Raw genomic sequence first — 25,882 nt, forward strand, 5'->3', positions numbered from 1 at the left:
TTTTTAAAATTTGGTCACCTGTTTGGGCATGACGCCTGTTTCCAGGTTACGACTGCTCCACTTACCTTCCCCTTTTCGTGGCTAACTGCAAGATGCTGTCGGCGGCCATGGGGTGAGGAGAGGACGCACATGGCGACCCGACGTAGGACATGCGCACTGATGAGCTGACGTATTGTTTGGCCTTGATCGCCGCTGTAATTCATCCTCACATTTTCAAAAGCTCCTTCCTGAGAACCAAGTGTGGGCACCTGAGAAAAAAAAAAGAAAGAAATTTTCGACCTTATGTGTATCTACATAAATTTCAACTATCAGGACATTGAAGTGTTTTCATAAACACCTTAAGCCCTTTAGTTATCGTACCATTAACTGGTCCGTCATCTCAACATTTTTATCCTGAGTGTGCAGTTCATTCAGGGCTTTCTGGGCCCGGCTGCTGCTTCCTACAGCGGAGGCTTGCTGGAAGTTAGTCTGGATGGCTTCCATCAGAAACATGAGCATTTCAAGTATGACGGCAGCAGTGGATGATCCCATCTGTCGCAAAAAAAATGGGCCAAAACCACAGGTGTTATAATGCACATTGAATGCACAAATAAATCTAGAGAAAATATAGGGGCACCACACTTGGGTATCATATGGAGTGAAACAAATGAAGAGATTTCTCTAACCACTTGTGCTAGCAACTCTTCCTGGCAGCCCTCGATGCTCTTGCAGACACTGTTTTTCTTTGGTCTTTCTTCATCACTGGATTTGCCATCACAGATTGTGACCTTGCCCTTTTCGGATGGAGAGGCGTTCTGGTGTCTGATGGCGCTCTCAGGCATCCGCATCTCACTCTGGAAAGCTGATGATTCTTTCAGAGTTGAGCTAATGCCACTGCTGGGGCTGCGCTTCACCAAAGCCTGTGCGTAAAAGTAAAACCAGTGAAAACTCCTTATAAGGTTGAGATTTTTTAAAAAAAAAAGCTATAATCAGCAGAATGCTTAGTTTTAATGAATGCACACTGTGGTATTACATCATACACAGCTATTTCAACTTTAAGAGCTTGACAGTTAGGTTAATTTAAGTGTGTTCATGTCAGTAGCTCCCTTAACTTTTTAAGCATTCAGTAAACAATCATTGGAGAAATGGTGATAGATGGACACAAATTTAGTCCAAAATGCATTAAAAAGCTCAGTAAAACTAGGCTGTTAATAATTTTCTCAGATTAATAACCTAAATTAACTCTAGGTATGCTAATAGCATGTACTGTTACCTTTCTAAAACATAAGAAAACTGTGTGCAAACAACCACAAAAGTAAAATAATAATCATATACATGAAACTCCACCAAGCTCTTATTGACAACTGTAACAGACATTGAAGCAGACAACACAATCCACAAACAACACTGCAGGTCTTTGCTACTCCACAATAAACAATAAACACAGAAACATGTAGTGGATGGCTTTCTCTTCGCATGCACATTTACAAAACCAACATTAGAGGTTAACTAGGAAAGCTGGGCTTTTTGCTACACGCTAAAACATAAGGTCAGGCAATTGTAGAATTTTAGTTCTGACCACGGGTGTGGACTAGCTATAATCCTGATCAAATGAAATGACTGGATGGAAGTCAATGGGGGAATGACTTGCAAACCAAAGTTACCGCTGTTGTTCTCTTCCCATGATGACCTGAGGTATTCGGTCTCACCTGGCAGCTGCCATCCTCTTTGGCACCGCAGTCACAGAAGAAAGAGCCATATTTGGCATAGGAGATCTCATGGTCTTTGTGACAGACCTTGGCGCACACTGTGCACACACCTACCCCATCTACCATCTTACAGGTATGACAGTGGTACCTACAATAGGAAAAACAACAAATGAACGTCAAATGTCTGGTACATTAGCGCAGCAACTAGGCATGGGCCGGTTAACGGTATTGACATGTTCTGAGGTTTGAACAAGTTGCGATTTGAAACACATTAAAATGTTCTGTCACAGGGTCACTACTGTCCTGATAAGGAGATGACAGAGGAAGTGTTTCCATTAAACTGGTTCCAGTGCTTGTGCTTGACTCTAGTGCTAGTTCTTGTTTCCACCAGGCCAAACTCTGGCTCTGGTCCAGCTCCAAACTGATGCTGGTGGTCATCTAAACTTTGTGAGCTGCATGTTAAAAGCCCGTCTTTTGTTTTGGTCTAATTCTTCAATAAAAACCCTGTAAACAACACAATCATAAAATGTCATATTAGCATGAGAATAATAAACTGTTTATTGTCTTCCACCACATAATTTTGTAATCTCTTGTCTCTGAAAATAACTAGATGGATGCATAAGCTGTCGTAACAGCTGATTATTTCTACTGAGTCCATAAATATTACTTCAGACTTTGTCTGTCTTTAAATACTGCCAGGTTGTGAAAACAAAACTTGCTTTAAAAAAATAAAAATTTTAAAATTTTCCAGCGCTCGTTGTGCAGATGAGATATTAGCTAAGTAAGACTGAAGCATTTCTCTTGATAAAAACACAGTTAATATTTCACAGCTGTGACATGTGGGTATGTGTTTGAAGAAATGTGGGGATAATTAGTTTAATTTGTGTTTTTGGACTGTCTCTGTAGTTTCATTTATTTCACACACACACAAAAAAACGCAGGAAGGGAGGTCATTTACTATGATGTAAAGACATTTCCCTCGCATGACTCTCAGTGGTGAACTGGCTTTAGCACCAGTCCTGGTTAAATACTAAACCTATTTTCTATGTGAAAGTGCTGGTCTGAGCAGAGGATAAAGCAGAACAGTGGTAAAACTACAGCTGGCAAAGCTGCAACCATTCAACCTGCATGCCCATCAAGCAGCTGACCCAAACAGACCAACATTAAATAGTATCACTTTGTTGTATTTAAAGACCAGAATACCAAAGAATGATATAACATTTTTGCAGAAACCTTTTGAAAACTCTTATTGTATTTAATGACCTTTAGTCTACATTTATGCTTTAGTTTGAAAATAATCAAAATAAAAAATCTTAGCTATTTCATAATAAATGCTATGATTAATGCTACATTATGCATCAAGGTATTTTCACTCAAGGTTATCCTACCACGAGACTCTCTTACCAGCCAGTGTCTAGTCACATTAATATGTCAGCCATATTCTAACAAAGATAAAGGCCTGGTGAGTGATAGATTGATAGCTTGCATTATCTTGATAAACAAAAAGTTTGAAGTGTGAGAAAAGGCTTGGCAATTGTTTAGGAAATGTAAAATATATGGATTACAATTTCAAGTTGTTTTGATTCAAAGTTAAGAGCAAACTACTGGATACAAATTTGTCTTTACCAGTGCTGGTTCATGAACTCCTTCTGAGTTATGGTGAAGGTGCAGAGTTTGTTGCAAAGTGAGTCTTCATCCTGTCAAGCAACAACAACATGTTTATTTCTATGTTTTGTTGTATACTGTACAAATAAATAATTAATCTTGCTCAGCAATAACGTGCTGCAGAATGAAATAAGTGACGAAAAATGTTGAAATGTTTTTAGAAATTAATGACTTTTTTTTAAAGAATACTGTGCACTCAAAGATGATTTTTTAAAAGATAAAAATAAACCATTCAGATACAAAAGTTACGCTACTATTATTATTTAATAAAACCGGAGCTGAAGCATGACATCTTACAGAGTCTTCTGCCTGGGAATCGTCCTCCTCCACTGCCAGCTCCTCCACCCAGTCCGAGTCCACTTCCATTGCTTTCTCTTCTCCCTCCACAAGCAGAGCCGAGGTGCCCTGACCGCTGCTTTGTCGCAGGGCGTTCATCACATCAGCCAAATAGGAGATTATGTGGCACGAGCATTCTAGCATTACGGCATGCTGAGAATGGGAGATAAGCACAATATCAATTAAAGCTAGCACATGCTTGAGAGCATAAATACAATTATTTATAAACAAATGAAATAAATATAATAAATTAGAGCAATATGTCAGACATTTGGATGATTCAAAGAAAAAAAGTTAAAAAAATAAAATAAAAATGAATTACCTTTCCATGAGATAAGTTGGTGCTAACTTTCTCCACCACATTCTTTTGTGTCAAATACTTTTTGCTGTAAAAAAATATACATTTTATATTAATGTACAAATACTTGTACATTGAAACATTTCAGGTATATGCAGTCACCAAACAAATACATTTCCTGAAAAATTTGGAAGGGCCCTTCAGTGAATAAAAGTGGCTCCTTACCACCTTGTCAGCCAATCGATCGCCGCCCGGTGAAGCTGCAGGTGACCAGCCCCCTGCCCTGCACTGGCCAGAGTTGCCATGATGGCCATGAGCTCAGGGAAACCCGTTCCATCCCCATTGGTCAACATGTCTGTTGCCATGGGAATAAGTGTGCTGAGGAGGACGGTGCAGACTCCTTCGCCAACCTGACTGTTGTCACGCACAATGTGAGTGGTGAGCAGCTGCAGCAGCTGTCGGTTTTCCTGCACCACTTCCAGCTGCTCCGTGTCCTTGGGCGGCGTCGCCGTCATGCGGGTCAGCCAGGACTGCAGGCGAGACGGTTCCACACAGGCCAGCTGGGCCAGAGAACCACACAAACACAGCAGGCTTGGGTTTGGACTCTTCTCAGCTACAGAGAATAAAATATTAATTACATTACAATTAAATTATTTTCTTGTTATTTGGCTTATGACTTAAGATTTTCCATTTTTTCCTCCATTTGTTTCATTTAGGCCTAAAAAATTATTATATATTGTAAGTTCTTGCTTTCCATATAGATATTAAGACTCATTTCAATTTCTAATTGATCAAAACTGAGCGTCAAGGTACCTGGTTGTTTTAAATTTTAAATAAATTCTGACAGTAAACTTACTGAGCTGGAAGAGCTTGGTGAAGAATTTCAACACTCTGTTACAGAACTTTGCAGACAGGTTTTCATTGGCTGTGGCCATCATAATCTGGACAAGCTCACCACTGAAAAAGAAACACATCATGTTACAGAAGAAGATGCTACATAAAGCTACCTACGGCGTCAGCAAAACCGATACCTGAATGAAAAGAATTCCTCCATCGCTTTTCGAACCTGGCTGCTCTCAAGCTGCTTCTCCAGATACTGCAGGCATTCCTCAAGAACCGACTCATCCAGGCCACTGAAAATACATCAAATACCATTTCTGTTTGTATTCATCAACAACACAACAAAATATTTTCGTGATATTAAAAGCGAAATGAATGAATCCTATCTCCTGTTGCATACCTGTGAGGGTCTGAGTGATTTGCAATGATATTGTAGCATCCTGTGACCAGACGCTCATAGATGCGGGCTAAGAAGGCGTCAGACTCTGCCGGGCCAAGAATGCGCTCCAGCGAGGTGCTGCTGATTTCTGCTACGCACTCTGTGCTGCTCTCCAGCAACAGGGGCAGCAGCGTGCTCACAACCTGAGTGGGATTCAGCTCTTCTGTACTAAAAGGGACGAACGACCAACAGTATTAAAAGGAGACAGCTAACAGAAATCAAGTCCCATTAAGATACTAAAGGTTTTTTTTAATTTTAAAACATAAAGAAACTGCAACTTACACGATGAGGTCACCAGTGAGGCGAACCAATGAGAGAAGGATGTGTTTTAGAGAAGAGGCCAAAGGCAAGGACTGACAACTCAGAGTCCCCAGATGAGCTGCTTGGATGGCACTGATGTAGCTCTCGGATGGGATGGTATCATTAGCAAACGCATTTCGCTGAGAAAAAAAAAAAAAAAAGATAACATTTCAGCAATAGAAATATTTGATACAATTTTTATTTAATTTCCTCATTTATAGATACATGCAAATGCACTGTATATAAATGCAGTAAGTTTTAAGTCAATCCTGTACTCTACCTTCCCTAATGACAGCTTTTTAGTGCTCAACAAAATTATTAATAGTCATCAGTATAGTGGGCAAACTATTGCATCATCTGAATTACAATATTAACTGTTCGCAACAAAGATATTTTATCGTCCATATCTTACATTGATGGTTAGTAAATCTTTTGACAACTAAAAATCTGAAAGGTGCGGTGGACACACATATATTATGCACCTCTGGGACTTTTTATGATTGGATGGAGAGTGTGTGTATGAAAATACATTTTTAATTCCTGCCTTTCTACGAGCATAAGAGACAACTGTTTGACAAAGCTAATAAAAGGTGAAGCTAACATTTATATAATGTGACCAGATGCAGCATAAAGATCAACTTAATTAAAAAGCTCTGGCCAAAATTGAACTATATAAAAAAACAAGAAGTTTCTTCACTTACCCATGAGCCAATGTTGGGGAACTCATTAGTGTGGACGCTGTTCCAAGTCTCACATACCGTTTGTACAGCTGATGGCAAGTTCTGCATCAAGTTATGACCTGTAAAGTTTAATTTAAGATTAGGTTAAAAGTAATATATTACACAGAGTTGTCAAAGCAATTGTGTTATTTGCCTGGAGTTCCAAAAAATTAAAAACATACCCAGCAGGTTGGCCTTGCAGCGCGTGGAGCCAATGGACAGAACTGCAGCGTAACCTTGGAGCTTTGCATCGGTCAGCTTGTTTTCACCTTCCTCTGGGATGTTTAGCAGGAGGTAGGATCTAATAAAAGTTAAATCAGACTTCTTATATTCTTTAATATTTAAGAAAATATGATTCAAGAGCAAACTTGAGCAAAGAATGGCTTCCACAAGTGGTTGATTCTTACCTTGTGAAGGCAGTATAAATGTCTGTGAGCTGCAGCGTAGCAGGCAGCAAGTTTTTTGTGACATCGGAGGACTTGTGGGCGTCGGCCTCGATTGCAACCTTGGACAAATGCTCGTCTAATGAAACCTGGACTTTAGAGATGACTGCATCCAGAGTATAAATAGCTTGCAAGGAGGGCAGCTGATGAAGTGGAAGGACGACGTTCGGATCAACACTTGAAAAGGTGGAAATCTGAAACAGAATATTTTTGTCAAAGGGAGACTAGTTGGTATAGAATATTGTTTAAGGAACAAAGAGAGACGGTAGTAGTCAATACCTGTCTGGCAATGTACTCCTCTGCAAGCTCCACATCATATTTCACAGTGCTGCACTTTGATACCGTCGTCTCAACAAGAGATGCTGCTTGGTCTGCTTTCATTCCCTGCTTTACCAAGTGCTCCTGATGATGCAGGCAGAACAATGCCACAAAAACCACAAGTTAATAAAGATAAATAAGCACAACTTTAGTGTGGTGCAATACATTTTTTAATCCACAAATATAGGCCTGTCGCGATAAACGATAAATCAATTAATCATACGATAAATTAAAACGATAGACGTCATTTTAATTATCGGCATTATCGTCTCTTCCGGCCTTTTTCTCTTTCAGTTAATGACACTGAATGAAAAAAGGCTCAACTCCGGTGCTCTCCACTGACTCCTCCCTTCCTCAATTCCTTAGTGTAATGCCCAGCGCACACTATCTTATCCTGCACGATCTTAGAGCTGTCGGCCGATTGTCGGCCCATTTTCAAAACCTGACAGACCACACATTAGTCGACAGAAATCCTAGGTATAACGGTTCGATCGGGTTCGTTCCTGCTGTGTGGTGTCCAACAATGGGCACAAAATAATGGCTACAAGTCCAGTTAACTAATTTTAAAACCGGGCATTAATCAATGCTTTACTACAATCTACCTGCGATGCAGGTGGCTAGTGTCAGCGTAAAGTCCTGACTGAATGAAAATCATTATAACCTATTTACCTCACGTTAACGAAGAACAGCTGAAAAGTTACCGGGTTTATCAACTGCGGTAGCAATTTCGTTCCAACTCCTCCCCTTGTCATTTCTATATTCTTTGCATGTTGAATAAACATTAATGTTGTTTCCACATATCATCTCCAATGTCCGCTGGACTTCGGTTTGCATCGTGTCAGCCGTTTGGGATTCCCCGACGTAATTTCCCCTCAGAAAACACAGAGGAGAATCTGCGCTTTCTGATTGGCTACCTGTCACATTCAACAGGCTGCATTAAGATCCCAGTCGGGGAAAACCCCTGATTTGGATCGGAGCTGCCACCACGATCTACTGTAACACACCACACAATCTTAGAAAGATCAACGTTTTAAGATTGTTGTAAGGGGAAAAATAGGAGCAAAAAATCGTGTAGTGTGAATTATTGCATCAGGTAGTCGATGTGCCCATCTTCTCTATTTAAATCTAATTATTACTGAAGGGCAACATAATATACAGACTTCATAATCTGCACTCTTTTGGTTGAATGCAGTATTTATTTCCACTTTGGCTTTATGTTGTTTAGTTTTTTTGCCAGTACATTTTTTGTTAATGGAGACTGAGAATCCATTTTATTTTTGTTTTTGGTTGTTTTGTTTATTTTGTTTATCAGTTCCAGTGTTTAGTGTTCTTTTGAAAATAAAGTGCATCTATCTTTGGCAAGAAATCGCATGCATTATTACGTCATTTCCATTAAATCAGTGTAAAAAGGTCTTCAAACAATATTATTGTTTATCGCAATAATTTTTGAGACAATTAATCGTTCAGCAAAATTTGCTATCGTGACAGGCCTACACAAATAAAATGTCTCTGAATAATCATCATTTTGGAAAACAAAATTACATTTTCAGTTTTAATGACTAATTTAAAGTGGAAAAAACATAAAAGTGATTATTAGCTAACGTCAAATGACATACTTTTCCACAGTGACTCTTCTGCTTTTAAAACAAGCAGTAGTACTTTCAAGCTGAAACGAACCTTGATCCAGTGAACGTACGTAGATACCCGCAGACGTGAGGACCACCGCAGCGTATGCAAGATGTCACTTTCACTGGGGTCGCTGCAGCCGGTCTTCAGCTGCTCCATGAAAGCTTTGGAGGGTGGTAACACTCCCAAGATTCTCCAGAGTACCAGGAAGTAGTACTGAAGGGAGCAGGCCTCCTGTGTCGAGTTCAAACAGCATTAGGTGACGATGTAATGAGCTTACAAAGTCATCAATATGACATATTTCTTAATGGTATCTCAAATATTATCATAAAACTTCAATAAAATATCACCCGAAGCTTGTTTGCTCAGCTTGGACATGGTGAACTCACCACAGGAGTGATTGGTTTGCTCTCCTGTCTTCTGGCTGTATCAAACTGAGAGCCTGCTTCCAGGAGTGAGACCAGCCACACATACAGCTCATCATATTTAACTGCTCCACTGACCAGCTTTGGAAATACCTGACAAGATAAATAGTAAGAGGCTTCATTAACTGGTATTTACAGTAAACTGTATTATTAATAACTGTGTAGATTTGAAAGGACTCAGAAACCTTACTAAAGTTAACTGTACCTTACTATCCAACCTGCTGATGTCATCTTCAGATGCCTCAGGCGACAGCACACAGTAGAACTTGGGCTGAACATTTGAATCTTAAAAAAAGTATTGAAAATGAATTTGGAGTTTAAAAGATTTACTAATGTAATAGCAGTATAATAAATCAAAAGGTAGAGTAGCTTAATAAAAAAAAGGGCTGGAAGAAAATTAAGTGATTTTTAGGATTTACCTGCTGAACAGTGTTTGGCCCAATTCTCCTCCACCTCTTTGAATCCATAGTAAAGTGGGAGACTACTACGTTTTCCACCTTCCTGAATAGAACCAGATGGCGGGGTGAGGAGGTTGTACTGCACCTGCAATGAAAGTTCATCAAAACGTTTTATTTTTAAACTAAGTAAAATATTTTATTGAAAAGAACAAGGTAGGATAATTTTTGTAGAAAAGAGACGTGTAAAACCATAGATCCTAAATGTCTTATTTTCACCTAAAATGGAAAAAAACAGAATCTATCCCCCAAAACTGTATGAACTGATTGCATTTTTAAATCTAGAAATAACTTTTGTTTATTCCCAGGAACAAAAACAGTACATTAGTCACTCTTTCTCTATACTTTATTTCTAGTTGCATTTACTATGAAATTAAATTAAAACAAAACAAAAAAACCACTTTGTATTCTAAATAAAATTTTCTCTATTAAGGAGATTCAATTTGTTGGTGAAACACTTGCACCAAAAAATATTAAATAAGAATCTATCTGCAATGTACTGGTTGGACAAATTTGTCCCACCATCTTAAACTACAAAATTATGAAAATGTCCTGAGGAAAAAAACTTTGGATACTCCAGTCTAAGACATACATTGATCCCTAATATTTGTAAAATCTGCACTTTCAATTAAAAAACAATTAGTTAAATAAAGTATTAACCTGCTCAAAAAGGTACAAGGGAGCTTTGGAGTAGTGACGCATCAGGTAATCAAAAACCAGTAGCAACCGGGCCAGGTTGAGGGGTACCGCCTTCAGCTGGGAGTCCCTGCTCTGTGCCACTTCAATAATGGCCTGGGTGAGCATGGCGAGGACCGACCGTCGACCGCGCTCAGACAGATTGTGGAAAAGGAGCAGGAGCAACTGGAGGTGTTCCACATTAAGGTCGTCCTCTGACTGGACAGAGCCCTGGATGGTGTGCTGTTTCAGGGTTCCTAGAAATCTGGAGTAATGACAAGTAAAAAACAGGAGAAGAAAAAAAAAAAAGAGGGAAATAAGCATGAGTAAACTGGAATATTGTGATGCGTGATTACAGAAATAATACACCACTGAGTTATGTCTTTATTTATTAAACATTTAAACCCTTTTATAAACATTATTGCCAAAAATAAAAATAAAAATTTAAAAACTGCCCCTATTTATGTTTTTTTGATTATGCATTCTAACATAGTATAGCTAAGTGTGGTAATGACACAGATGAACTCCACCTGAACGCAATTATGGACAAAATCAGCCATTTATTTTGTTCTTACTTTAAAGAGTAAATAAAACCAATGAGTCGATCAGAAAGGTCACAAAGCAACAAAATTGCTTTAAAAATCTTTTAGTTGTGATGATAATTTAGAAGAATCTAAATTTATTTCAGAATTTCTGAAGAATTTAGAGAGACCGATTAACCTGACAGTCGTGGTTTTGGACTGTGGGAGGAAGCCGGAGTACCCGGAGAGAACCCACGCATGCGCAGGGAGAACATGCAAACTCCATGCAGAAAGACCCCGGGCCGGGAATCAAACCCAGGACCTTCTTGCTGCAAGGCAACAGCTCTACCAACTGCGCCACTGTACAGCCCAATTTACATTTTATTATGCAATGTAAAAAAAAAAAAGGAGAAAACAAAACGAATAAGGTGCAGGACAAAATTACAAATTCTTATCATTCCTTGCTAAAATGATTCGAGTACCTCGATTATTAAAGTTCCTCAAGGAAAATTTACCTGCCTCGAAGTTTTGTTAATTTATATTTTATAATTTAGCGTACCGTGTTTCAGCTGGAACATTATTTGCATGTGCAGAGCTCTCACTTCCGCCTCTGAGTTGTTGACGAAAGCTAAGTGTTAGCGGAATAATGTCCAATTTTCAAGTTCGGCCCATGGGGATTTTATTGATTTATGATAATGCCTGGGTTTTCATCATTTTTGGGGGACCAATAAACATCCTTAAAATGACTGGTGCGATGCCTGGAGTATGGCAGCCTTGTAAATATTTGTTTACAACAGCCCTAATATGGACAGATGAATACTTCTATGATCCAACCTTTCCCAAACTTTCATGCACTCCGGCACATCTGGTTCTCCCTGCACGCTGGCTTTGTGTTGCCAGATGAGGAGAAGTCTGGAGAGGACGGACAACGACTGAGGGTGAATGTACAGAGGCCAGGGCCCTTCTGAGAAGGGAGCAATACCCAATTGTTGCAGGAGGGTGTTCTGTGAATGACAAGATGCAAAAAGAAATTATTCTCACCAGCCATTACTTTTTACTTATAAGGTACAAATGTCCCATAATCTTTAGGAAATGGTAGAGCATAAAAAAAATGTCTTGCCTGCAAAACCGGAGATGGAAGATCTGAGGTGACTAGGGTGTGGTTGAAGTGGTACAGAGCTAAAGCAAACACTTCATCTGAAGAACCTAAGAAACAAAAACATGACACTCTTTTTCATATTTTGAAAGCTATGAACAAAAACGTGTATTTTTGGCAAAACATACCTTTGACATCTTTATCCACGTCTTTGATGATGCTGGCAAGCGTCGCCATGTGCTGCTCTGTAAGAGAGACGCTGACGTAGTTGCGAATGAAGTTGTTCCTGGACTTCAGCATTGAGGTGGTGATGAAGTTCAGAATGCTGGAGGCCAAACTGAGGAACTACAAGAACGGTTATGACTCAGAGCAGCGCCACAGGATATCGTTAAAAACTAAAACAACTATAAGCTCTTAGGAAATAGACCAATTTTATGAAAGTTTATGAAAATAGACGTGATTTACCATTTCAGGATCTTTCCGACCTGCTAAAATGTTGCCGTTCTCGCTTGGATTCTGCTTGCTGGGGCTCTTGAGTCTGGGTGAGGTCTCCAGGGGAGGGGGAGGAGGAGGGGGTGGAGGAGCCACTTTGTCTTTGGTTGGTGAAATGGCCTCTTCAAACCACAGTCCCAGGATAGGTTCACTGTCGTCATCTGCCAAAGAAATTCAGGTAATTTAACCACATTGCTTCAAGTGAAACTGAAAAAGAAAAGATGTTCCACATCAACAACAAGCCATTTGTGAGGGTACAATAGAAAACATAAAAAGCTTCACATTGGTTCATGACATCTTTAGCAGCACAAGCAGTGGACAACAGCCAAGGATCAAAGTAAATACTTTTTTTTTCATGTACTAACCCTCATAAGTAACCACAGAACTAATAAGGAGGAATTTATAATTGAATAGAACTGCATCAGATTGCAAGAATGAATTATTCTTTTTTGCTAAGCTAATGATAAATACAACTGTATTGGTTTGCATATGTTGCATATTAAAGCAAAAGCAAAATATTGAAATTAAATCTATATTTCTTGACCTTAAATGTGTGAACAACCAGTTCCATAGAGTAAATTCTTAGTTTTCTTTCTTTAAAATATTTTTTTCACTCTCAGGTTCATGTAATGTTCTGTTCTAAAATTTGTTAAATAGCAGCTTCTGATTGAGCACATTCTTATTCATGCATTTGTGACACAGGCAACATTCAGACAAATGATACTAGGGTCACATTCCAACACTTTATGCAGAATACATATCTTGTTACTCTACAAGGCGACCTCTAGCTCACAAAAATGAAAACATCTCAGTGTCGTATTATTAAATGGGGGCATAATTTATTAGACAAAAATGTGTCAGCAGTTTAGATCTGACATAATGACATAAAAAATATCCATCAAGTGTGATAGATTGGTGCTAATTTCACTTTATGAACAAAAACTATGCTTTAAGTTGGTGGTCAACTTCTTAAATGTTATTTTAGGTTACTTATCAGGCAGGGCATTGTATCTAATCAAACATTTTTCCATCTGTGCAAAAGGATGCCTAAGCTGCTCAGGCAAACAAGTTCTTTTAATGACTTTAACGTCAAAGTTCAGAACAGTGAGGCTGTCACACAGCTGAAAGTTTACATATGCTGTATGAAAACATAATTGTTCCCTTTCTAAATCAGACTAAATGTTTATTTAACCCAGTTACATCCATTTTCTTTAGTATTTTTAAATTAGATAAACAGGACATTTTTGTCTGATTTCATTTCAGGAAAAAGGGTTTTGTTCTTTTCTCCCCCTTTTCTTAAGTGTATGGAAATGTCTGTTTTGAAATCTATAAGTTCATTATAGTCCTTTTCATAGAGCATTATGTTTTAAGAAGATGAGCTGTGACAAAGAACCTTCCAAGAATTGAGTCAAGAAAATAACATTCGTTGGCTTTGATATTCTTGCTAAGGAAAGAACACCAAGTTAGCAATCTTTAGTATGAAACAGTTGCTGAAACATAAAAAAGGCACAAAAAGATATCTAAAATTAAACTGCATTTCAAAAAGAGTTAAGCCTGGTTGCCTCTGTCCCTAATGTAAGCATTCAATAGTTGTTAACATACATAAGGCGAGTTACTATTAGAGTTCCTTTGGAGACATAATTAGAATCAGACAAAGATGGTTTCAGCAGGTCAGAGCTTTAAAAAAATGAAATGATTGAAAACTGGCCACAAATCTTTGCCCCTCACATTTTTAACAACAAACAACCTGGTAAATCCTATCCACATAAAAATACGTCAATTAACATACAAATAATTTCACCACCAACACAAACCCTTCATATTTGACAATTTAAGCCTCAATTTACTCCATCATGCCAAACCTCTCGTCTGTCCTCTGACCCACAACACACAAAACATTCAAGCCTGTCAGTGATGCTACCCAACAACAGTGAAGTCATTTCAAGACAGAAAAAAAAGAGAGACAGCTTTTATGTTTTTAAAAGAACATCACATCAAGCTGTTCTTCACATCTGCATGCAAAACACATAAATCAAAACTTTAGGTGACAGCAAGATGAAGCATTTTGTGTTTCAGACCTTCACGTACAACTTAAAGTGACTGTATTCAAGAATGATACCAATATTTTGATGTGGGTTCTGTTTTATTCAAGAGTCTAGATCTACCTCAATAACAACAAAAGGTTAAAATTTGAAAACTAAACTAATGACAAGTCTGCGTTAAAGGACTTGTAAAGTCACATTGGCTTTGGTGACTTAACTGCTAATTTTTTTTTTTATCTTGAAATGTGACAAAAAAATGATCAAATACAGTTCAGGGCTGCATTAGGCAACTAGGTTAGTCTTTGCTCATTATTACCAATAAATATAAACAATAATAATGCAAGTTTCAAACCAGAGGCTTTGATTAGTTTTTAGAAAACATGTGTTGTTAAATATCAACAGACCATGCAATTTGAACAGCATTATGCAATTTTCCCAGTAAAAATCCAGGTTATGTTTTATGCTCTGATAATAAACAAGCTGTTCTTCTGTCACATGCTGTTGGGGAAAAACAACAGGGAGGTAATCATAGCCGCAGATTGGAAGAGATAAGTGCTCTAAATATAGATAGCAAAAGAAAAAGATTCCAAGCATACAAGAAGCTTCACTCTTTCACTGTAGATTACAATACCATTTACTTTCAGTTTATCAGTGAGCTCTAATGATTGTTTTAGTACTAAATTTAACAAGCACCCACATTTAGGAGCATTGGTATTATCCTTAGAAAGACAGAGAGCCACAGATGAACCTCAGAACAGAAACAATGTGAAATAGCTGATAAGAATCACAAGAAAATACTATTTTTATAGTATTTTTTATTTTTTTTACTTTTACATGGCTGTTCATCTCTGGCTTAATCATTTTAGAGGATTAGGTTTATAACTCAAGAGTTTAATTTGTGTAACAGAACAAAAAAAGAAAATGAATCTAAGACAGCGATGTGGACACCAAGTCTTTGACCTGAGGACAGAAAACTGCTGACCTGAGACACAAGCTGCACTTGTCTTCTCCTCTCTTCTCTCTGCTGAAATAGTAAACACTGTCAACTAAACTGGCATTGTTTAAGGAAGGGAAGAAAAATGAACATCACTGTGTGCATATATGCATTTATCTTTCACTGCTGCCATTTCCTGACTGACATTTAGCTACAAAAAACACCTTTTTTATTTCTACAATATCCACGCTCATTTGACCATTTTTAATCTCAAAAATGTACTTGCTGTAGAAATTTTTTTCTGTATTTTCAGATAGTAAAATAATGCAGTTACCCACCAGAATTTATAAACAAAAGCCCCCTATTTTAAACAGCAAAACATTTCCCTTCATCTCAAAAGTCTCCCATAGTACTTATTTTTCCTACTATGCATGCAAATACTCTGCTGCTACCCTATGAATTAAAATTCCCTCGGTGTTTTTGCAAATTTAAATTGCTTTATTGGAATATTATCTTCTAGCATTTGTTAGGCCACCTGAAGTGTTGATGCTTTTCCTGAATCCAGAAAAATAAAGTACCTTGGCTGCTGTCCTCCTCCGTGCTGCTGAAATCGTCTTCATAGTAGGTGTTTGAATCTGTCGAAGCACTGGCATCACTGCTAACTGAGCCCTTTCTTTGGCGCTGCAGAACACAAGCCTGGAAAAAAGCAAACACATCAGGGCCTTAACTATAACATCTAAATAGTGTGTGTGCTTTATTCCTGTGTTTTGAAACAAATTCCCAACAAAAACACAAAAAAGAAAAATGTTTTATGCCATTGTTTTAAATGCCAATATACTTCTCTGATTACAATGAATCCTTTTAGCTACATTATGAAAACCATCAAATTTATTCCCCAAGTACTTTCAAACTACATTATAATCTGCACCTTTTTGTAAGAGGTGGAGAGGAGGGTGAAGAGAAGATTTGTCAGAGGAACGGAGTCGATGAGCCTTTGGACCCTCTGGATTGAAGTGCTTTGTGCCATGATGCTGAGCTCGGCTGGTGGTCCATCACTTGCCCACCCCTGCAGAAAGGGGGAAGGTGTTTATAAAGAAGAAACATTATTCACAGTGTTTAGTTGTATATTAAATTCTGCATATGACATATGTTTCTAAGTAGTGTGACAAAATGTTCTACCACTGAAACTTGATAAATCCTACTAGGAGTCTGTGAAACCTAGCTTGACTGGTTTGCAAACCTGCACATCTTCATTATGTTGGCTGTTAAAGATGGTATGTGACTTGGCAAGAATTACAGAACATTCACAAACCAAGAGCATTAAAGACTTGTGTAAAACATTTTAGCCATTAACACTGACAACCAAGTGTTAATGGCTAAAATGTTTTCAGAAGATGCTGGGTCAATTGACCTCTTCCCACCTGGCATCCCCATTTCTCACTCCCATGTTGCCACTTGTACTCAGGATATTGGGTTTCTGTTTGTCTATGTATTTGGATGTTTTAGGAAATTATCAAGATAAATAATAAAATATCTGGTATAAATTAAATGTGTATTTTCTGTACGCTTTACATAGTCTCTATCATTTGTGATTCTGATCCCCATTTGGGTCAGTTTATTCTAACAAAACATGAGCTAACATAATCCCTGATTAAGCCAAAAATAGTGGTGAGTGATCTCTTGTACCGCGTCTCGTTACAGTAGAATATAAATAGACAGTTGAAAATTATTTTCAGTCATTGGTGGTTAAATCAAGTACGAAGCAATCCCCTAGTAACACATCAAAACATCCCCAGGATGTTTGGACCCTGTTATGTTAGGTTATGTAGGATATTAGGTTGCTCCTAACTTTATCTAAAAATGACCAAAACTGAACAAGTCCAAAAGAATTAAATGACACCTTTTCAGAGCAATTACTGCTTTCAATTTTGCTGTACACAATAAGACTATCAGGCTCCTAATCACTTTGCAACAGTTAAATGTCATTTATTAGTAACTGAAACTTTCTTTTAGGAAAATTCACTTCAAATTAAAATAGTTTTGCCCCCGTACAGAACGTAGAGCTGTTTCTTTAGCTCAATTAATCAGGTGTAAAATGTCGCGTTCTGGAGGTAATGGATTCTTAAAATTAACAAAATTTGATTATTCATGAATGCTACTGCTGATAACAGTCACGGCATCATAAATGTGTGATAACAAAATAGCAATACAATTATTTAATGAGAGATGAACTCCTTCTAACAATACAATAGGAAACAACCCTGACCGTTGAGAACATTACTCACCCGGTGCAGAGCCTCCACTTGCAAATCCTGGAAGAGCGAGGTCAAAAGTTTGATGGCGTGATTGGCCAGTATCACAGACAATATTCCAAATCCTTGGTGTCTTGAGAAAAAAAAAACAAGCACAAAAAAAGAAGCAAAAATTAATTTGCACACCCAAACTGTTTATAAAATCTTTAAGTAGTTGCTTAGTAATTGCTTTTTACAGAATTAATTTCTTATGAGACCTATTTACCAGAATTATTTTAAGAATATATAGAAATTGGCCAGAATCAACAGTAAGAACTAAACAAATATAAAATATTTAATAAATTCCAGCACTTATTAGATATTTCAGCAATCAAGCTCTTTTAATAATTGCTGACCAGATTTTTGCACGTTTCCACTGTTATTTTGCGGGATGAGCTCTAAATCTTTGAGACCTGAGGGATTCCTCTCCACCAACTTAATATTTAATTCCCTCCACAGATTTTCTGTCAGCCTCAATAGGGACACTGGTTAAATCACTCCAAAACATTTAACATTTTCAGTCAGCAGAAACATGCTTGTAAAGTTAAAAGATAACTGAACATGGGATATTAAGTCATGCTGGTCTTAACTGTACACTTATGTATTTATTGTATTTAATCATTTAGAATCACCCTTTGCCAGGGCCAAGTTTTGGCGATCCTGCGCCATCCTTGGTGCGAGCAGCAATATCCCGGACACGCAGAGCAGCCAGGGGATCCTTCTCTTTGCCTTTGTCTGCCAGGGCGGTCGGGCTCAGGTTCAGAATCAGGTACAGGCTGTTTAAGAGGCACCAGGCTCCAAGCAGCTGGAAGTTCTGATAATGCTGAAGTACAGAGAGTCACAAAATTTTTCATCTTTTCTTAAATTGAACATAAAAAAGGCATTTATTATGTAAAGGACAGAAAGTGCAGGGCACATTTTTCTTCAGGCTGTTCTAGTTTTCTAATCAAACCTGGTCCTCACCTCTCCTCCAGCTCGGCGGGAGTTGCTGATCGCTTGCCCAATCATTTCATAGATCTCCAACTGTTAGAACACAGATTTTGTGTTTGTAATTTTTTAAATATGTTTCAAAGGGAAAAGAGAGCAAGAGCATCAGTAATAGAATACAAAAAAATTTATTAAAATCTCTGCCATTTCTTTACATGTAATGTTTGGCCCAACTAAATATAATGTTTAGCTATAAAATAGTGTAACCTAAATTAAAAGCCTTTTTAAAAACCATTATTTAAATTAAAAATATACATGATTTGCAATAAATAACACATTTTTTCCATTTAGATTGGTGTTTTTGAACTCTGCCATACAAGTTTATCACTTTTCAGTATTTATTCAAGTGAATTACAACACAAAGCATAAATAAATGGATCAATAAATACATAAATAAAATTGATTCTGAGTAAAAGATGAAACGGACATTGTTTCTTTGTTCTTTAGTTACACTCTGATTGAGCCAAAGCTCATTTTTCTTAACTTCCACTTATATCAACACACGACATCCACATACACCAGTTTTTTCCATGATAAGTAATAAGGCCTTACTTTTATTTCTTTTTGTCATGCTGGAGGTGACATTTCATACTGTATAATACAGATTTTAAAGTGAAAGGCCTTATTTATATTTCAAAATGTTGGACACAAAAAGGCCAATATTTTTAGTAAAAACAAATACACATAAAATGTTTCTAAATTTAGAAAAATAAAAATGATCAAAACATTATTTGATAGATTGAAAAAAACATTGTGGCAGCCAACTTAAATATTGTTCAACCATAAAATACAACAAAATGTGAAAAATCTGGATACATGCTTAAACTGAGATGTGCAAAGTGAAGACAAACTAGACTTTTTGTGTTAAAAAACACACACACTGATCCATTCAGTGTGTGTTTTTAGTTTTTATACCTAAACATTGGCAAAACCATTATGAGCAGCAATAATTTTGTATTTCTGGCACTTACACATTTCTGAACAATTGTGGCAGCGTCATTTTCATAGTCCTCTTCTTTGGTTCCAGTAGAGGCAGAGCGAAGCTGCAATCCGCTGCCCACCTGAAGTATTGCCATGCAAGTGGCCACACTCACACCTACAAAAACCACAAAGTACTTTTAGATTCAGCAATTCAATAAAAAACAAACATACAGACAGATGTTCATAACAAAGGAAGGTTGTGAGGATAGAAGGAAGGTGGGTGGGAGGGAAGAAGGAAGAAGACATCAATAAAGTCTGGAAATGTAAATAATTCTTCACACTTTTATTTTTCTACATTTATGCAGACCAAAATAGACACTGAAATCAGAAGACATTTCTGTGTCCTTTCTGTCATGTCTTTGCAAAAAGCCTGGCTGTAGTCAGTTGATGATTGTGGCAAAGAAACGTCAGCACAATATTTAGCATGTTGGGTCTATTGCCTTAAAACATTTGTCTGCTGAAGTTCATACAAAACTTGGCTCTCAGGTCAATCTTTATTTAGTTGATCAAATTTATAAAAGATTGAACTAGGAGACGTTTCGCTTTATTTTTACCAAATACATTTCACACCCTACCAGCGTAAAGACAGCTAAGGGCCAACACAGTCATATCCAGTAGTCTTCCTGGGGTCAGAGGTTCCAGTACAGGAAGGGACAGTGTGTCCAGAGCCATGGTGACATCAATCACCAGCGAGTGAAATCTAGACAGAAATTTCAACATATTTTATAAGGCAAAAAAAAAATAATGTAGAGAGTTCAAAGCATACATAAAGACATTTCTATAATTCCAAACTAGATAATAGACTAGATTTAACGAACAAGTACGTACCCATTGCGGACAGCAGTGGCATCGGCCACTGTAGCCGGCATGATGAAGAAAGAGTTGGCTGAAACAGCGTCTTGGAATCGGTTGATGTAACGTAGAAAGTACGGCAGGTTTAAACACACCCGTAGTAACTTTTCAGACCCACCTGGGAGACACAAACACAGGGTCCAAACACACTGTTACAGCCAATTAGTCAAAACCCTAAGTTACTGCACTGCATCTGATGGGGAACTACTGACCAAGTTCCTGTAAGCTCGACACATTCTGAGAGACAAACGCATTCTTCATTTTGGCCTGAACAGCTTGATCTGTGGTTTGGTCGTCTGAGTCACTCTCAGCCTGTTAAGTTTGGGGATTCGAGAAATAAGTATGTTTCAAACAAAACAGTGACAAAGCAAATAGGTTTAAACCAGGAAATTCCCTACATAGAACAAGTTTAATATGCGTTCATTAAATATCAATTTGGTTCATTTTAACCATTATCAATTGATCGTGCTGACCTGCATGTGCGCTGCTGATGGTGAAGCCAAGATGGTGCTAAGATCCGGGTTAAAAACCGAAGTCAACTGATTAAAGAAGTTCATTTGCACTTCTTTTTGTCGAAGTTCAGGACTCACAACACTAGGTAACTCCTTCTGATCTTCCACTAGAGAAATAAAAGACGACACACTTTTATATGAGTCACAAATAATTTAGACATTCTTTCTCTAATGGGATTTTGCTTCTTTTCTTCCAAAGAAATTTATGTTTTTTGATGACTTTTGTTTGCTTTGGGATACTCACCGTCCGAGAGGGTCTTGATAGTTTGAGGCAACTTGGCAGACTTCATCATAGCAGTAAATGTAATGATCTCTGTGCGATCCAGCCTGCTGCAGCCAGTGCAAAGTCCTTTTATTAGAAGAATCAGGTGTTTCTGTAGAAGAAATAATACAATGTAAGTGCAATATGCTAACAAAAATTGGATAAATGAACTTAAATGTTAGCGTTAATTTATACAGAATTAAAGTGGCAGATAGAAGCAGTCTGTCTCTTTAGAACAACATAAACCACTGAATGAAGTCTGAAAATGTACAATTTTCTTCCTGCACTTTTTCAAAATCTGACCTGTGATACAGCACATGCTTCATCTGGATTCTCCAATCGCAGCAATGAAAATTCAATCAGTACTTTGCATGCTGCAGCCACCGACAACAGCTGGTTTCTTGGTACTAGAAAATAAAAACAAAATAATTAGTCAAGATGGCAGAAACGCAGTCAAATTCGTTCAATTTATTTATTTAGAATGACGGTGCCTTATCCCTAACACAAAATAGAACATTACGTATACATACTTTGACCACAAACTGTGGTGATGTAATGTGCAGAAAGAGCCACAAATGAGGAGTAGAAAGGCTCATATTGTTTGTCGTGGTGAAGAATGTCCGATTCACTGCAAATAAAAGGTGGAACAGCATGTAACAAACCACAAGACGGGAATTTGTTTGGAAATTTACAGCATCTTCCCTAATTTGCAGTCATGAATGTACCTCCCTCAAAAAACTGTAAAAAAAAAAATAAATACTGTCTTTGTTTTGATGTTTTCATGAGATGTGATACAGCAAAAAAACAAACAAAACAATATCCATTCCAAACAAAATTCTGAATTACAAAGTTACACTAAGGATGCAGAAACCTCCTCGATGGTTTCAGCAGCTCAGGTTGAGGAATAATTTTTCATAAACTTTATAGTTTTAAGTTGGTTACTCCATAAAGTGGAGAATATAATGCTACTGCTAGAAAACTGATTATCCACTTCGTCCTTCATATTTGAACAAATATATAAACAGTTAACAAATGGATCACGAAGGCCAGAGCTGCACAATGTTAGGAAGATATGCAATAATTTTGATCAATATTGCAATAATTATATAATACAACATTTAATTAAAAAGTGTATTTCTGTTTTGAGCTCAAGCAGACCCCAGATAATTAGTAGTTTATCCAGCTACTGGAAAAAGAATTAAAGTTAAATATTTTCATCCAATCAAGATTTTACAGGAAAAGTTGCTTTATTCCGACATTTCCTGTTTTGGCATTGAAGCAACTCAGCGTTAGTTTCTTAATGACCTTTTAAAACTAAACTGCTTTAAACAACAAATGTCACAAAATGCATAGGCACCATAAATGCTTGTTACTTGATTAACACTTTTTACAGTCCATGAAGTTCTTTGCAGTATGTATATTGTGTACAGCAATACTGCAATATTTCCAATGATTTTGTAGGCTGAATGTAGTCACATGTTGTCATATTACATATATTACTGAGATGTAAAACTCAGTCCAAATATTATAGTGTTTGTAGTTAGGCAGTCCTCTTCAACCCACACAGCCTTTACTAGACAAAATGATTAAACACCTACTTTAACTGTTATGTTGTATTAAATTGGTTGTTGCTTGTGATTCTTTATTGTGTCAAAAAACAATTCTGTGTGCGGAGGACTAGATTTAGCCAAAACCATGTTGCTTGTAGCTCTTTGACCTGAGCAACATTAAAGTTTTATAAGCTTCTGGGCTACAATTTTTTATTATTATTTTGATATAACTTTGTGGTAAAATGCAAAAAAAAAAAAAGTAATCTTTAATTACTTTGACTATTAAGTAACAGTTAGTCATTAGTGCCACCTCTCTCAATTTCTAAAAAAATAAATAAATAAAAGCCCCTGGAATATTGCTTAAGTACAACATTCCTTTTTATGAGCTTGAGGAACTTTAAATTGGTAAACCCTGACTATCTACAAATATGACTGTTCATGTAGGCCTTCTTCGTAATGGGAAAATAATGAGAACGTGCCATTCAAGTGCAGTGGAAGTGGGTTGATTTTAACTCCGAAAATTGTAACAGTTCAGGTATTTTACACGAGACAACCGAGTGAAATCTATGGCTGCAAGAAAATCACGCTTAGACAAATTACTTAAGTGTCAACAAAAGGAAATCACATTCCTATACATGAAAGTGTTTCTGACTGCTGGTCATTTTGTCACTTTGCCATCTTGTTACCTTCACAGTTTTGGTCAATTCCTATCAAACATAAACAGCCGTCTCCTTCAAACATTAACTTCTGATACAAGAACAGCATCAGCAGCAAAAGTATTCAGTCAAATGAAATCTTTACACAAATACTGCAGAAACATAATACAAGAATATTCTTTGAGGATATGTTACATTCAGTCCCAAAAAGCTGTCATGTGAATCATTAAAGGAGGCAGCGGATTAAACAACGATTGTTTCCTTTTACATCAATACTCTCATAACTTGGATTTTTAGTACTTTTTTTTGCCTGCTTGGGGCCTTGAAAAACAAACAGACTCAAAGAGCAGAATACACCAACTACAGAAAAGTGATAATGAAGAGCTTCGATAAGAAACTTTCAGTCCACGCTGCAGAAGTCACGGCACGTATTGACGATTTGTTTCTGAGGAAAATGAAACTCTTCACTCCAAAGTCCCGGGGTGCATCGCTGCAGGTTGAAACTCTCTCGGGGTTTCAGGTGACAGCCTGGCTACAGCTGTACTGACTTGACACTCACTCAGCGGTGATCCCGCTGACGTTTAATAGTCAAGCTAATGCTTTCACAAAACAATATGCTTAAAGCAAGTCAGCTGAAGGAGCAAAACTAGCCGAGAAAAGCTGTCCCCGCCTACTTTTAGTCAAAACAGAACCACTCAGCAGACCAAATTCTCAACCTTTAACAGTTTAGCTAATAGTTGCCATATCTGCGCTTGACCGTACCATACAAGTTCGGCTTCAAACCCCAGTCTGGTTCAACTTGGTTACTTCAGCTGACAGGGTCCAATGTTACTCTGACAGCAGCGTTTCTACGTTACGTTAGAGTGCAGAGTTGAAGGCCCACGGTTAGCTAGCTAATGATGAAGCATATTTTAAAAACGCTACACTGCGGCACTCTTGAGCGTTTACTGAACAACAGTGGTATATTCAAAAGAACGTATACACCTTTGAAAGGCAAGCGTCTCAATTTGCCAGCAACGTGTATGTCGGTACAAGCTAAAGCCATTTTAAACAAGTTAGAAAACGCTAGCATGTTGGCTTCAGTTGGAGACCAACTCGATACCAGTGCAAGTTAAGCTGAGGCTATGTCCGGGATGAACACGGGCGGTTTGGTGACAACAGAGACAAGTAACACGCTGACATGTAACCGGTTACCTGTTAATTATAGAGCCAATTAGCTGAGGTAGCTCCTTTGTTTCAAAAGCGGTGTATGAAGCTGATAAAAGCGGTCGCACTGCCGCTGTCCATTCGTGCTCCCCCTCTCCTCCGCTAGACGCCATCTTGAAATCCCATAGAAAAAACTAACTGCTGAGGAAGAGGCTGTGAAGGTAAATCACAGGGGGCGCACCGTCGCTCAAAATTACCTCAAATATGCGTTATTTGATGTGTTTATATTATATTTCTTTTCGGTTCAACTTTGTGTCTTGTACAAAAATGAATGCATATAACTTTTATCTATATAATGATACAGTTATCTTTGCTGGTTTTGTGTTGTAATTTGATCTGGCTTGATTTATGTCTTCGTAGTGCCTGTATGCATTTAAAAATGGCACACACTACATCCATAAGTAGTTAAATACATTTGTATGCTTGCGATCATATAAATAAGATTTGAAGCTCCTTTATAAAATGAAAAATAAAATAAACAATTTATCCAATTGTTCTAGGAATGATTCAATAATTTATTATATGAAAAAGATGAAAAAGTTTATAAATTGTTTGAGCATTTATTGTATTTAATTATCTCATAGTTCTGACGAGACACTTAGATTTTTTTTCTGTAGCAAATTATTTATTTATTGTACTAGTGGCACAGCATTGCATATTTTTTATCCTTATTGCAAAAAACACATTTTTCAGCTGTAAGAATACACTCATCTGTTTGCAAACCTTAAGACCAGTTTTTGTTTGGATTGTTGTATACTTTCTGAAATGCTTTCTCATTTTTGTTTCCATCAAATCAACAATGCATGTTTTGCTTATGTTTCCAAATAATCCTAAATGTACTATTGTATGAATGAATGTGACTTTTCCCCTTTTTGATTATTGGAAAGAAATATCACATACAATGCAGAATGATAAATATTTGTATGCTTAACTAAATATTCTTAGGGTACAAAATTCAGATTATTCTTATATTAAGTTTTCTTTGTTCAGTAATGTTTGCCACTTCATATTTTGATTTGCTGGTTGTGATTGGTTGTTGTTTATCCAAATGCATGTGGTATTTGCAAGGACCCGTCTGTGATTGACTGGTGATGTGGCCAGCCATGCTTATTTATTTATTTTACAAGTTCTTTATTTATTTCAGTGTTGGACTTTTGGCTTTCAATACAGTTTAAGTTTGAACCTCAAGTTGTCATGTCCATGAATCAGGCAAAGCGGTTATGCTTTGTACTTTTTGACCTGTTGGTGGCAGCACTTCCGTTTTAGCAGGCAA

At 37.4% G+C, this 25,882-nt stretch overlaps 1 protein-coding gene across 1 annotated transcript in view; it reads right to left on the reverse strand.

The window, feature by feature from the left end:
• Nucleotides 1-24,737, reverse strand: part of ubr4 (ubiquitin protein ligase E3 component n-recognin 4) — a 51,355-nt gene extending 26,618 nt beyond the window's left edge. Inside the window, 39 exon segments of the mRNA XM_032571265.1 lie at nt 66-248; nt 361-531; nt 666-899; nt 1,689-1,836; nt 3,315-3,385; nt 3,651-3,842; nt 4,012-4,075; nt 4,213-4,600; nt 4,844-4,944; nt 5,019-5,120; nt 5,228-5,434; nt 5,549-5,706; nt 6,268-6,365; nt 6,468-6,586; nt 6,693-6,922; nt 7,008-7,130; nt 8,724-8,906; nt 9,062-9,190; nt 9,303-9,382; nt 9,517-9,640; nt 10,213-10,492; nt 11,583-11,752; nt 11,869-11,954; nt 12,033-12,189; nt 12,310-12,497; nt 15,891-16,008; nt 16,241-16,378; nt 17,598-17,697; nt 18,236-18,426; nt 18,567-18,626; nt 19,562-19,686; nt 20,147-20,271; nt 20,400-20,541; nt 20,636-20,735; nt 20,897-21,042; nt 21,180-21,309; nt 21,501-21,604; nt 21,728-21,825; nt 24,598-24,737. Of these exon segments, the coding sequence (XP_032427156.1) occupies nt 66-248; nt 361-531; nt 666-899; nt 1,689-1,836; nt 3,315-3,385; nt 3,651-3,842; nt 4,012-4,075; nt 4,213-4,600; nt 4,844-4,944; nt 5,019-5,120; nt 5,228-5,434; nt 5,549-5,706; nt 6,268-6,365; nt 6,468-6,586; nt 6,693-6,922; nt 7,008-7,130; nt 8,724-8,906; nt 9,062-9,190; nt 9,303-9,382; nt 9,517-9,640; nt 10,213-10,492; nt 11,583-11,752; nt 11,869-11,954; nt 12,033-12,189; nt 12,310-12,497; nt 15,891-16,008; nt 16,241-16,378; nt 17,598-17,697; nt 18,236-18,426; nt 18,567-18,626; nt 19,562-19,686; nt 20,147-20,271; nt 20,400-20,541; nt 20,636-20,735; nt 20,897-21,042; nt 21,180-21,309; nt 21,501-21,604; nt 21,728-21,825; nt 24,598-24,722 (5,688 nt within the window). The 5' untranslated portion in view covers nt 24,723-24,737.
• Nucleotides 24,738-25,882: the final 1,145 nt, after the last annotated feature.

Source organism: Xiphophorus hellerii, chromosome 1 (genome assembly GCF_003331165.1).
Source record: "Xiphophorus hellerii strain 12219 chromosome 1, Xiphophorus_hellerii-4.1, whole genome shotgun sequence".
In the NCBI taxonomy this organism is placed as follows: domain Eukaryota; kingdom Metazoa; phylum Chordata; class Actinopteri; order Cyprinodontiformes; family Poeciliidae; genus Xiphophorus; species Xiphophorus hellerii.